We start from the raw sequence: 14855 nt of genomic DNA, 5'->3' as shown, positions 1-14855 counted from the left end.
TGTCACCATTATGGTTTTAAGTGCTCATTTTGATTATTATATATATATATATATATATATATATATATATATATATATATATATATATATATATATATATATATATATAATTTTTTTTTTTTCATTTAAGAACAGTTTTATGATGTCACTACCTTTAATATGATGCAAGAAAAATCAAGAAGTCATCATTTTTAAATGGGTTTTTATTAGAAGTACTTTATCTGAATTAAGATTTCTTAAGAGCATATTAATATGTGAGTTCAGTAATTTTCCTTGCACCTTTTTCAGTAACCAAATGAAATAATAACAATATACAATTATTATTATTGTTATTATTATTATAAGTAGTTATCAGACACAATTATTTGTTGTAGTTAACCAATAATTGTTTAAAGCTCACTCTGGGGTCTGTCCCCATCCCCCAAGAAGACCAGCCTTAGTTCTATTGCCCTGAAGTATGTGTGTGTGTTGTACGGGGAAAAACAGAGACAAAAAGACACAGGAAAACTGCATCTTCCCTGCATTTTCCACACAAAACACAGACGTTCCTCCATTAATTTATAGACAGACTGCTCTATAAATGAACATGCATATCCCTAGGAAATGGTATCCATTATTACTGTTGTTGTATTGCACTCAGTGTATTCGCATGATTTATGAGACATTTAAGGTAACTTCAATCATGCCATGTTTAGTTTCTATGGGTTCGTATCGAGAAGATTTAAATGCTTGTTTATGCGGTATGTCCATACCTGTGCAACACATCAGTATTACAAGAATCTTTAATAGTTCTTCTTCAAAAACTCAGCCAGTTAATCTTGCTCGGTCGTAAAAGACCTGACAGGGGGTGTGTTGTCGCCCGGAAATACAACATCTTCATTGGCCACATCAACTCTAAGAGGTTGGACTTTGACTAGAAGTTAAAAGCTAGAGAACAATGCCACTCCCTCTCTTTCCTTGCTTCTTGGATGACTGAAGAGACCACTCCTTGCTGCAGGTCTCTTCAGGCCAAGGCCTACAACCCAGCCATGTGCTCATCATCCAATGCAGAAGATACTGGCAAAAGAACTTCGGACTGAATCATCAAGATTTCTACTCAGCCTGCAGATCCGATGCTCCTCAGCCTAAAGGCATCTTGCAAGTATCGTACATTTAAACACTAAACAGCCATTTAGTATTGATTTTGTAAAACCTACCTTTGTCAGCAAAGGTGTTTTATTACTGAGGAAACTGATGATTCTTTTCCAAATTGTCTTTGACTTTTTCCTATAGCTCCATTAACAGTTCTACTTCTGGTTCAACTCTATCATTACTCATTCTTACCTACGTACAGTACAGTCCAAAAGTTTGGAACCACTAAGATTTTTAATGTTTTTAAAAGAAGTTTCATCTGCTCACCAAGGCTACATTTATTTAATTAAAAATACAGTAAAAACAGTAATATTGTGAAATATTATTACAATTTAAAATAACTGTGTACTATTTAAATATATCTGACAAAGTAATTTATTCCTGTGATGCAAAGCTGAATTTTCAGCATCGTTACTCCAGTCTTCAGTGTCACATGATCCTTCAGAAATCATTCTAATATGCTGATTTGCTGCTCAATAAACATTTATGATTATTTTCAATGTTGAAAACAGTTGTGTACTTTTTTTTTCAGGATTCCTTGATGAATAGAAAGTTCAAAAGAACAGCATTTATCTGAAATACAAAGCTTCTGTAGCATTATACACTGCCGTTCAAAAGTTTGGGGTCAGTAAGAATTTTTATTTTTATTTTTTTGAAAAGAAATTAAAGAAATGAATACTTTTATTCAGCAAGGATGCATTAAATCAATCAAAAGTGTCAGTAAAGACATTTATAATGTTACAAAAGATTTGTATTTCAGATAAATGCTGTTCTTTTGAACTTTGAAGATTTCAGATAAACACTGTTCTTTTGAACTTTCTATTCATCAAATAATCCTGAAAAAAATATTGTACACAAATATTTTGTACAATTGTACACATTAAATGTTTCTTGAGCAGCAGATCAGCATATTAGAATGATTTCTGAAGGATCATGTGACACTGAAGACTGGATTAATGATGCTGAAAATTCAGCTTTGCCATCACAGGAATAAATTACTTTGTGAAATATATTCAAATAGTAAACAGTTATTTTAAATTTTAATAATATTTCACAATATTACTGTTTTTACTGTATTTTTAATTAAATAAATGTAGCCTTGGTGAGCAGACGAAACTTCTTTTAAAAACATTAAAAATCTTAGTGGTTCCAAACTTTTGGACTGTACTGTATGTGTGTGACCTGTGTGTGTGTTATGTGTTTGTTAGTTTTGTTATGTGTTTGTGAGTTAGTTAATAAAGATTGTGCACAATTCATGTTTGGTTCTGACTCTGTCTGCTAATAAATTGCCTCTTAAGTGATTTAGATCCTGACCACATGCTCTGAGTAGTATGGTACAATAAGAATGTTATTTTTCCATAACCTGGAAATGAACATTTCTTAGAATTAATAAACAATCAACACTGAGTGTTCACTGGATGAACAGGTTAATTGATTGTAATATTAATCTTAATATAGCTACATCCAGTTAATCTGATTAACTGATTTACATATTCATAATGAGTTATGCATAATTATTAATATTTCCCCTTTGAGTTAATTCACTACACATTAGTGTAAATGACATGGAACCTTCTATGTACCTTCTACAAGTTTTATCAATTCACAGGTTTTTTTCATGAGGTCAAAATAAATTAAATTAACAGCACCATCCTAGCAGTGTTGGGGAAAGTTCCTTTTAAAAGTGATGCATTACAATATTGCGTTACTCTCTAAAAAAGGAACTAAATGCCTTACTTTTTATGAAAAGTAATGCTTTGATACTTTTGCGTTACTTTTTGTTGTAAATTTAAAAGTAATGTGTTACTTTACTAGTTAAAAGAGTGATTTGATTATGTAACTCTAACTTATGTTACCTGTTATGCCTTACCCTAACACTGCATTCTATGGTATTAAAGAACTTCAATTAATCTCAATAATTTACATCATATGCTACATTGCATTCATTTTGCATGGTTACAAATTACACTGAAAGTCAAAAGGTGCATCAGCTGAATGATAATGAAGGTTATTTGGGATCGAAAGCACATTATTTGTTACAATCTAACTTAATGGTCTATGACATGGTACAATCCAAGATACAAATCCCACCTTCACATGATTGTATTGGTCAGATATTACCATGTGACATAATTATATGAGCAGGGAGACCATTAATCATATTGATACCATTTATCATTGTTACACATAGAAGGTCAAGTTTAGCACACAGCATTTTGGTAGTCAGTACATTCACACATCTAAGAAGTCGCATAAGGTCAGCCAAGATCAGCCAGTGCTTGCCAGATATTGAAAATTCCAACAACAAACTGTGGACCGTCTGAGAATAGTAGTACCTCAATGATTTGCATATAAAGTGTGTGCTAAATGTTTATATAATAATAATAAATATATATATAATGTATTGCATATATATATATATATATATATATATATATATATATATATATATATATATATATATATATATGGGAGAGTGGGGTGATTTGTGCCGGGGGGGAAGTAGTTCCAACCATTGTTTCTGGAAAACCATAGAAGACATTGGTCATGTGACCACATAATTTTTAAAAAGCCATCCATTTTACTCATCTTCCAAAGAAGAGAGACACATGGCTTGAGAGGAAAGCACATTTTAGCTCAAAGAAAACTTTCTTTGATCAAGGTTTTTTGATTGTAGTGTCTGAACAATTATAGACAAGTTTGAAAACATTTCACACATGTTTTAGTGCTTTAACAGGCTACACAATGAGTCTATACAGTTAGCATGATGTTAGCTCTTAACTTCTGGATCATGCTAGTTTTTCAAACTTGTGGGTCCAGGGTGATTTCTACCAAAGGGCATGGGTTAAGTTGTCAACTCACCCCCACTTATGATTATTTTTAACTTATTATTAATTTGTAATTGTACAGTGTACTCTTACATTTTAGCGGTTAAACTATGTGACATTCTTGATTTTAGACCAAAACCCATCATGCCACTCAATTATAAGACGCACTTTCTGAAGATGAAAAGCATGAAATGGTCCAATGTTGTGCAAAAGGCATGAAAACAACTAATATTGTGTGAAAACTGAATGGAGATAATTATAATTATAAATTATCATAAGATTTGTGAGTGATTTAGAGCACAGCAGAACTCGGTCAGATAAAGGCTTATTAATGAAAGTTCCTGTCAAAAAATGAATTGTATTAAAAGGGCAGCTATAAAGAAAAGCCAGTGTTGAGCAGCAAACAGGTATTTTCATCTTCAGAAAGATCTTCCTTCCTCTCCATATTGCGTGAGAACTGTGACTTGCTTAATAATAATGTGGAACAACCTCTAAGTAGGGTTTCCATAGACCTGGAAAATTATTTTGTCTGAGATTCATACCAGTTATCTAAAAAGACATGGATAAATAAAGAAACAAACATTTTCTTAGAAAAACTAAAATCTGAATGTTTATTGTACTAAAATCTTACTGATATGTCACTTTCGTAATAATCTGGAACGTGGTGTATTCTTATATGTTTTACATAATTGACAGACAGCGTTCTATGTATGTCAACAGGCATCTATTGCCAAAGCCTTTTTGCCTGAAATGATTCACAAATATCATTGTCATATTATGTATTTAAGTTTTTTGTTTTTTCCGAAAAACTACAAAATATGACTTATTCCAACAATTTAATAGGGTGACAATATCTAAATAAACCTTAAATGAGTAATTTTGTATTTAATTTTTCTTGCTTTCATATAGCATTACAGTTCTAACATTAAAATGTTCTGTTTTACTTCAGAAATGACTGGCACAATGTACCCCAATGTATTCTCCCCAAAGGCACAACTTACCCCACAGGGGCAAGTTGTGCCACGAGACCACTTTTTTCACAAAAGCTATATTTATGAAACAATTTATTTCAGATCCAAAGTTATTGTTCTCAGGGATGCACCACATCCTGAAATATATGTACATTCTAAAGTTGAAGGCATTACTGCCATGGCCTCACTTTAAAGTCACTTTGAGTAAAAACTGGCACAACTCACCCCACTTTCCCCTATAAATATATATATTGTTCAATACCTGTTTGCGTCTGCAAACATTACCAGACGGTGAGGAACACTGTAGTTTGGTTTGTTTTGATAGCTCTGTTATTAGAGACATAATTAAACGTATTGTACTGTACGTTGAGAAGAATGTCGCATTAGTGGAGCAGAAGTTATGCGCACCATACTGATACTTTGTCAACCCCAATGTTATTTGTGTTAAAGAATTAGACATTTCGTTTAGTATAGTATTTATTTTTGTAAGACTATCTCCATGCACAGAGCATGCTAATTACAGAGCACTAAAGACTCACTCAAACTTCAAAGGTTGACAAATATTTGTCTGAAGCCTACACATCAAGACATTGGCACAAGAAAGGCACAGCTGCACAGCTATTTAGACACTCAAAACAGGCATTGCATTGGTGTAGCTGTAGTAGAGAGGTGTCTCAGGCCAAGATGCTTGAGTGTTGTAGATGGTTAGGTTATTGCTATGCTCTTGCATGGGTATTACTGGACCAAGTTATACATTTCTGTTAATAAAAACAATAATGTTAACTGTCATAATTACTGCAGAAATGCCAGAGGAAATATCTTAGCCAATATAAGGGGCCTTCAAGTCAAAAAGCTCACCAAAAAGTCACCAAAAATCAAAATGAACAATTATTATTTTTTATGGAATATTGCAGTATTTATAATAAATTATTTATCCGTGCACTTCATTATTTTTAAAATTCATGTGAGAATAATCTGTCACTCACTTGAGATCGACCAATAGCAAACCATAACCATCCAATCAATTCCCCATGGACAAAATCAAGTCCCACCCTACATTTTTTCTTGTACCAGAGGCCATCTCACTCAGATATACGTCACAATAGGGAAGAAAAGTCACACGACTTTACAAACCACTGCTTTATGTCATATGACTGGGCTGCTGAATAAACTGCTAAAAACTACCCTAAAAAGTGCCCAAAACCAATGAACAGACCAGGGAGACTAAGACCAGCAAACCAGACAGTTCAGTTCAGGCTGGTTTAGATATTTTAGTTGTATTTTTTTCACCAATGCAGTAATCTATAGGATTTTGCCTCAGCCAGCACTATAGCCAAAAATTGTGTTGAATAAAACTGCACTCTTCTAAAGGCAAACTCTGTCCATGTTGAATGGTTTCAAGGATTTTTATCTGTAATTCTTAGCTTTGGTAATATCTAGACATTGCTTCATCTTGTGTATTTTCGGTGCACTAAGAAACACTGCATAACTGATATAGGATAAAATTTATTCATAAATGATCATTCATTACATTGAGCAGTATAAAATAACATTTACATTAAGTTTGCAAATAATTGTGCAATGAACAGGAAGACATTGTTGAGATGAAACTGCATCTTAACAGGTTTGGCAGCAGTTCAAGAAATCGTTGTGCTCTGCCGTTTGTTGTCTAACTCACACTAACATCAGGTGGAGTAAGTCACCAAGCACCATACAATTAATACATTTGCATTCGTTTGTGTCGACAGCCCCTTGAGGGTTTGTGCTTGACTGCGTTTACTTTGCGGTTACGATGGAAGCCTCGGTGGTCTGGGTGATGATCTCATCCGAATCGCTCTCCTGGCTTTCTGTGCTCTGTGCGGAGTCTTCATCGCTGTCTGCAGCTCCAGGCGTGGCTGTGGTATCCTCGCTGCTCGGGCTGCTATCTGACTCCTCTTCATTTTCCTCCTGGCTGGCACTGGCGCTTGCGCTGTCAGCGGGAGCGTCACCAGCACTCGCCCCCTCGCTGTCTGACTCTTGGTTCCCGGCAGGAACGATCTCTTGGCTTCCCAGAGCAACCTGGCGGTCGTTTGGCTCCATGTTTTCCACCTCTGGGGTGCTGGTGTCCTCCTCCTCCAAAGGAGTATCATGCACCTGTAGAGCCTGAGAAACAGAGGTGATTCTCGTTTTGTTATACCTGTTATAACTGTTACCTCAGTTGTTAATCTGAGGTACCATTCATGTCTGATACATAAATAGTAGGGTTACACAACAAAGATTAATACTGTTGTATGAGCAATAGTAACATTACTTGTAAAAGCAAAAACCCTTGAAGTCACCATGAAATCAAAAATGCCAATCCTTTTTTTTTTTTTTTCATGGAATATTGTAGTACTTATTATAAATGATTTATGCATTCACATAATTAAAAAAAAAAAAAAAATTCAGGTGCCTCATAATCTTTAATCAAAATAACTTCTCTGATGATGTGTTTACTGGTGCGAGGGCGGAACAACCAGTGTCACTCACATGATATCAGTCCAATAGCAAACCATCCAATCAATTCCCCATGGACAAAATCAAGTTCCGCCCTACATTTTGTCTTGTTCCCGAAGCTGTCACATTATTATGTCACAAAGAAAGACTATCACAACTTGCCAACTTCCATGACAACTTTAATTAGTGTTTGGGAAGCTACTTTAAAAGTGTAAAGTAGATAAACTTAAGCTAAAGCTTTGAAAAAGTAGCCTAGCTATTTGTTGTTTTTAACTTTCAGCATAGCTAACTACATTTTAGTTATTTAGCAGGGGAATATGAAATTAGCTGACTATCCAATGATATGATTTATCATTTTATTAGAGCCATATTTTTTCTCTTTCAAAAACAGTGACAGGCCGCACGACACAAACTGCATACTGTATAAGAGAGAACTGTTCATCCGTTTCACTAAAATGATTCGCTCATTCCTACCTTATATGAGGGAAGTGAAATGAGAGAGGACCGTTCTGGTAAGTGCGTTTGATTATTCACTCAGCGTAGTACGGACAAAAACAGTGCAGAACTATAGCCTGCAGTCGCGAAATGAGGTTTGTCACTGGAAAGCCAACACTTTTATGAAAATCACTGAATTACTGGCACGGTATTGAAACATAAGTAGGCCTAAGTTAGTAGCATAGCTACTTTTAGTCGGTCACCCCGAACGCTGCCCCGAATTACCAAGTACCATCTGATAGCATGGTTCTGCCACAGTACTTTCTTGTAAGTGTTATTATCATTTGTCTACCCTGCGTATGGGTACATTTTACAAACATAAAGTAACCTTTCTATTTACCTTGTACAGTTTAATCTCTTTCTCCACATCATTGATGCTCTGATCATGCTTCTTGCTCACGAATGTCAAACCGCCCAACTTTTCACTGCTGTAGGACTTGTATGGAGAAGGTCGTTTTTCAAAGTCGTTTGCGTCCACATAGACGATGGTTTTTTTGTAGTCGCCAGGGTAGCCCATGCTGTCTCCTCGGCCTGTGTTGATGATGGGGTCCAGTGAGGGCTCTACTGTGGATGGGACTGCGGTGGTCTCAGTTTCTCCAGATTCACTTTCACTGGAATCAGTCCCCTAAACGGACAGTATATGTTAATGGACAATATAATTTAAGTGACAATATAAAATTCTGTAGCTTTACTACTAGCATGGTGGTGATTTTTTTTTTTTTTTTTTGGGTCATGCTGGGAAGAAATCTCATTGTTCCAAAATCCTACTTCTCATAGTTGTGTTGTCACATCTGTTACATCCCACAGCAGTTTGCAGGACAATTGCTTGGTAAATGGAAAATTAAGTAGTTAAATATATTGTCAGCCCTTTCCTGTGTATTTTAGTTATTATTAAAGGGTGAGTTGGGACCCAAAAATGGGTCTCAGGTCTGGTCTGGAAAATGTTAAATGCACATAATAAAATGCAACTAGCCAAATAACAATGCGCAATCAGTCAAGATAGTAAAATAAATGAGGGAGGAGAAACTTCATGTATCTTTTATTGCTGACATCAACATCTGTGAGTCAACCATGCTACTTGAAAAAAGACAATATTATTTTGGATTTTAAGGACGTTTTTTGTTTACTTTTCTATGATTAACACTTTTGATACTGTGTTTGCCTTTACATTTGTGAATTTGGCACACACATTTATCCAAAGCAACTCACAATGCATTTAAGGCATACATTTTATCAGCTGTTTCTTTCTCTGGGAATTGAACCTGTTTGAGCTACAGGAAGGTCACCACTTGATAAATTCCTAAATTCTAGGTTTAGTTCATTGTTTAGAAACTGGCCACATTGGTTCTACATGACAGAAAATGTAAGTATTTTAGCATAATCAGATTGACTCACATTCTCCTCTTTGTTCTCATCTGTTTCAGATTCCTCATCTGCCTCCTGCAAATGAAACAAACAGTATTGAGACTCGCAGCAGGGTCACTTACAGTGCGTCTAGACCAACATAATGGTATTTTTGGAGCCTGCTGTCTTTTATTGGCTATTGTGGGAGTGCAGTGACGTGTGATGTGGTCAGAGGATGAGTCTTCATTTACCTCAGTGTCATCTGCACTGTCTGTGCTTTCATTGGAATCTGCTGGTGTGGTCTGAAACACAACCAAATGCTTTGGCATTAATAAAACAATACAGTATTTCTCATTTCATCAGTTACCACCTCCTTGAATTTAAATAGCTCAAAGGTGCTAGTTCACCCACATTACTATAGTCACCCATCATTTGTTCACCCTTACAAACCTGTGTGACTTTCTTTCTTCGGTGGATCATTTCTAATTATGTATTAGTCCGTGCACTGACAATGCAATAGCACCATAAAAGTATCATTAAAAGTGGTCCAAACGACTAAATTTCAAGTGTTCCGAAGTCATACGATATTTATTTTGTGAGGAACAGTGAGCCATTAACCACTACAACAGAATCAAAGAGTCATTCAGACCATTTTTATATGAACTGAAAAGATCTGATTTAAAAGAGTGAACTGGTTCTTTTTTGTAGGTTTCTTGTCAGATTTCAACTTGACAGCCCCAATCCTTATTTTAGTGAAAAAAGTGGCCAAGATATTACTCAAAATTTCACCTTTTGTGTTCCACGAAGAAAAGAAATGGCACGAGGGTGAATAAATAACAGAATTTTAGGCATTAACTATTCTCTTATAGACAAAATTAGAGTCCTTTTAGAGGACGGGTTTTACCTGTGTAGGTTCTGCCTCAAACATATTAGCAGCAGCTTTTCGGAGAATAGGAGGTGGCTGTATGGACAGATGTTTTGTTAAAATAGCAGTGTAGTTTTCTGCACATTATTAATTTCAACACCGTGTTCATTTTGTCCATTTCAAATAAGATACTTGCCTGTTGAACAGCAACAAGTTCTTCTGAGCTCTCTGAACTGCTAGCTGAGCGCTTGACCTGAGAAAAATATGTGCATATACACATTAGAAGACAAAAATGGTAGCCAAGTTTTCACAGTTAAAATAACAGTTAATATGAACTTACAGGTAGGCAGAAGACTGTGGCAATGAGGAGCGTTAAAACGATAAGAGTCTTCATTTTTGTGCAAAATACTCTTAAAAGGGAGGAAAACAAAGAGATGCACAGTTACAAAGAACATCAGTTTTGACCTTATAAATGTACATATGTTAGAAAAGCCAAGCCTAGTTACGCGAACTAATGCACGGTAATAAGAAATCTATTACAGAGAGGATTGCCTGTGCTCAACTGCCTCAAGAGTGGGTAATTTTGGTATTTACGCATTTACTGCAAGGCAAACCAACCCGGAAGGAAGCATGCCTTTTAAGGCACTCAGAAACATGTTGGTAAATGCCAAAGAATGTCTACTTCCTGCAAGTCCTCACCATGAAACATCTCTCGTTTGTTTTCAGCTACAACTACATTGCATAAAGTATAAGTTGAGGAAACGTGTGTTTAGCGATACCTATAATGATCTCCTCTGGTGTATAATTCCAGAAGTTATATGTAGACTATGTAGCAGCCACAATCCCAAGAAATAGCACGCCTCTGGCTCCAGACTTAGTTTCTCATTAGATACTTTGTTGCTGTGAGCCAAGGCCTAAAATTTGTGGCGTCAAAAGAAAATGTGAAGTGCAGAACAGAACACTAAGTGTTGAAGCGTTTTGTTGAGGCTGCCGGCAGAAGTAATGGTGGCAACTGTCAGTCAGCCAGTATTATTATTCTTTTGTATGGAACTTTAATTTAGTGGTTGTGTCGCTGGAATAAATCAGTCAGTTGACAAATTAGTAAGGCCTTTATGTGCCATAGCCGCAACTTCCTCTTTCGTCTGACAAGTTCATGTTAATCATCTCTGCCTATAATAAACTGTGGTTGGAATCATTAAAAGTCTTCATAACTGCAGTCTTGTACTTACATTGAGGCTGAACAAGAACAGATTTTCTGAACTTTGATGCTTATTTTGCAAGAACTGCATTTGCTGTATGAATTAATTCATGATTTAAGGTTAAAATAGACTGTAGCTACAGTACATGATCGCAAACTGTTCTATTCACATGCTGTAAATACAGATAAATGCATGACGAACCTAAAAAATGGCAAGATACAAGCAAGTAAATAAATTCCACACTCGGGCTTCTTCCAACATCTGCGTATTGAAACCTTTGATGACAATTGGTTTTTAACCTCAACATCCTAAAACATAAACATAAATGAATTGTTTAATTGTGACTTACCTCTTTCTCTTTGCGTAAAGTTCTTTGACTATGTCAGAGGATAGACTGAGGTCCTGTTTATCAGATGAGATCTTGCTATGTTTTGATGCTGGTGAGAGATGGCTGCTGGTTGGCTTTTAAACACTGTTCCCTCTGGAAACAGCCAATGGCTGTGAAGCTTGTGATGTCATGAGGTTTACCGCTGCTGTCCCACCTTTTTTGCTCCCACTCTTCCTGTGGTTTATATGGCCAGGCAATGCAAACATTCATAGCCAGGCATGACAAGCAGAAAAAATAATACATATCCTGTGTTGTTCTTAGGATCCTTGATAAAATGTTGTCATGCTTATTATTATTAACAGATTATGCATATACCATGGAAAGACTCGATGTCCACTTTAATTGTTATTGTATCATAAAACAGGGCAAATAAATATTTAATGGCTTCAATTAAGGGGGTTGAATGCCTCTGGCTATAAAGCAGAATGAAGTGTTAAGTGTGTAATCAGTTCAAAATTAAGTAGGGAACAGTGTGTCACAGAAAATCACAAAAGGACCAGTTTAATATATTAAAAGTTTATATTTAGTAGTGTTTGCTTGGTAATATTACTATTGATTTTGCTCAAGGTTAGGGATTCAAATTTCTGCTATGATCATGAATGATTCCTCAAATTGTGTGGCTTGTTGAGGGAAAGTGTGGATTTTAGAGAGAGACAGTTTTGGGGGATGGTAGTTGAGGTGCAGGTGTACATATAAACCTCAGGTTCTTACAAATTTCAGTAGTAACTAATATATGATAAAATATAGGTTCTAGGTTTAACATAACAGTTCATCACGTTGATATTTAGGTGAGATTTGTGTATACTGCACAAATGTTTTTCACATAAAAAGGTAGAAAAACATTTTACAGTTTATTTTGAGTAGGGTGATGGTGTGTCATACCAAAATCACATGAATTTCCCATCAGTTTGTATCATTCCTATGATTCACAGTCTGTTTGTGGCAATGAAGTCAGATGCTCAGAATTTGCAGTCAACAGTATTGTGCTTTCTTTCATGTTATTCTGTGCATTTACAGCATAGATAGTGCTTGACTATATTGTATGAGGGGGATCAGGAGACCAGACAATTTTGCATTCCCTTACTTCTACTATATAATTATTGACTATTAACAAGCAACATATGAACATATATAAGCACCTGAAAGTGATAGTTAGTGTTCATGATTGATGATTTGCTAAGATATTGTGAGGTCTACCCCAGGGCAGCAATTAAAGAGACTGAATATCAGTGCTAATTCTACCAACTTATGTAAGTGAAGACAAAAAAAAAAAAAAAGTCAAAGGGACTTTAAAGGTGCAAGCAAATGGGGAAACAAAGTACATCAGACATACTAATCTTAGGTTGTCATCTAGAAATATCATCTTGAGAATGTGTTAAGACATGCAGCACTGAACTGCCATTCATATAATAAGAAGTTAAATGTTTTTCATTTTTTCACTCAGGCTAATGTTGTAAGGGGAAAGAAGTCTAGTTTGTGTCTGGATTTTTTTTTTATGTTAAAATAAGTATCTTGCTGTTATGCATGGCAGCCAAACTGCCTGTGGCTCACTGATGGATTACCAAAAAAAAACTCAGAGACACCACTACAACACCACAAAATTATGGAAACTTTTTCTGTTAGAAATAATCACACGGACTGGTGTGTTTTCACACTATAATGCTTACATGTTTCCAAATGTAAATATCAGTCAAATTTAATGACTGAGAAGGTAATACACTGTCAAGTTTTTTTTTGTGTGTGTGATCAATGTGTCATTTACTAACAAAATATCTTCACTCTAAAAAAATTCTGGGTTAAAAACAACCCAACTTGGGTTGAAAATGGACAAAGTCAGCGGTTGGGTTAAATGTTTGCCCAACGTGAAAGGTCAGATAGAAGAGCATTGCAGTAGTTTCCATCAAGAAATGACAGTAGTCTAGATTTGAAGATCAGATTTTCATCAAACTCTTCTTCCAAGGCCATACCTGGATGCCATTATCGATGTTGTGATGAATTGCTGAGCTGGGTGGGAAGGCAAGGAGATCTGTCTTCACTCGATTGAGTAGAGGTAGTGTGGCCATGTGGCCAATGCAATCCTCTGGCCGGAATAAGATGTTGAGATGCTTATAGTCTGTGTAGCAGAGGTAGGAAAATTCATGTGCTGGATGAGAGGTCCTCATGTTGTGTACATTGAGAAAAGGAGGGGGCCAGGTATAAATCCATGAGGTACACTCTAAAAAATGCTGGGTTAAAAACAACCCAAGTTGGGTTGAAAATGGACAAACCCAGCGATTGGGTTGTTTTAACCCAACTGTTGGGTTAAATGTTTGCCCAACCTGCTGGGTAGTTTTATTTAACCCAACTATTGTTTGAAAATGACTATGGCTGACTTAAAATGAATCTAAAATGAAAATAAAATGTTAATTTATTAAACATATTAATAAATGTTAATTTTCAAGATATTTTGGGTTCATTTTAAGTAAGCAATACTGTAATTTTTGAACAATAGTTGAGTTAAGTAAAACTACCCAGCAGGTTGGGCAAACATTTAACCCAACTGCTGGGTTAAAACAACCCAATCGCTTGGTTTGTCCATTTTCAACCCAACTTGGGTTGTTTTTAACCCAGCATTTTTTAGAGTGTACCCTCCACGAAACCTTGAAAAATCCATCTGTGAGGTAAGACTCAAAACAGCCAAGTGCTGTGATAACAATTGTAGAGATGGCAGACATGATGTTAAAAGTGTCGAAAATTTTAACAGAATGAGAATGTATGAACTGGAAGGAGTTATCGCCAAACACAAAGTGCACTTTAAAAAATGCTGGGTTAAAAACAACCCAAGTTGGGTTGAAAATGGACAAACCCAGCGATTGGGTTGTTTTAACCCAGCAGTTGGGTTAAATGTTTGCCCAACCTGCTGGGTAGTTTTATTTAAACCAAATATTGTTTAAAAATTGCTATATGGCTAGCTTAAACTGAACCCAAAATAGGTGGGAAATTAAAAACCAGATGCAATTAGAGGCAACAATAATAGACAAAAGGTGAATGTTTATTAATAAGCTTTAATATTTTATTGATATAAATTTAATAATTTATTAATATAAATGTATTAATAAGCAATTTAATAAATGTTTATTGTTTAATAATTATTCATTGAACATTAATAAATGTTCATTT

At 35.5% G+C, this 14855-nt stretch overlaps 1 protein-coding gene across 1 annotated transcript; it reads right to left on the bottom strand.

Moving 5' to 3' along the window:
- Window positions 1–6501: 6501 nt before the first annotated feature.
- spp1 (secreted phosphoprotein 1) lies at window positions 6502–11756 on the bottom strand. The gene is made up of 8 exons (XM_067398308.1): window positions 11658–11756; window positions 10450–10519; window positions 10306–10362; window positions 10149–10205; window positions 9496–9546; window positions 9296–9340; window positions 8241–8525; window positions 6502–7072 (listed from the first exon to the last, which is right to left on the bottom strand). The coding sequence occupies exons 2-8, from the start codon at window positions 10501–10503 to the stop codon at window positions 6707–6709; spliced, it is 915 nt and encodes a 304-aa protein (XP_067254409.1). The 5' UTR covers window positions 10504–10519; window positions 11658–11756; the 3' UTR covers window positions 6502–6706.
- Between the last annotated feature and the right edge of the window lie 3099 nt (window positions 11757–14855).

The sequence above is a fragment of the Chanodichthys erythropterus genome, chromosome 10 (genome assembly GCF_024489055.1).
Source record: "Chanodichthys erythropterus isolate Z2021 chromosome 10, ASM2448905v1, whole genome shotgun sequence".
NCBI lineage: Eukaryota > Metazoa > Chordata > Actinopteri > Cypriniformes > Xenocyprididae > Chanodichthys > Chanodichthys erythropterus.
Note: the sequence above shows the minus strand (reverse complement) of the source record. Positions and strands in the feature narration are given on the sequence as shown.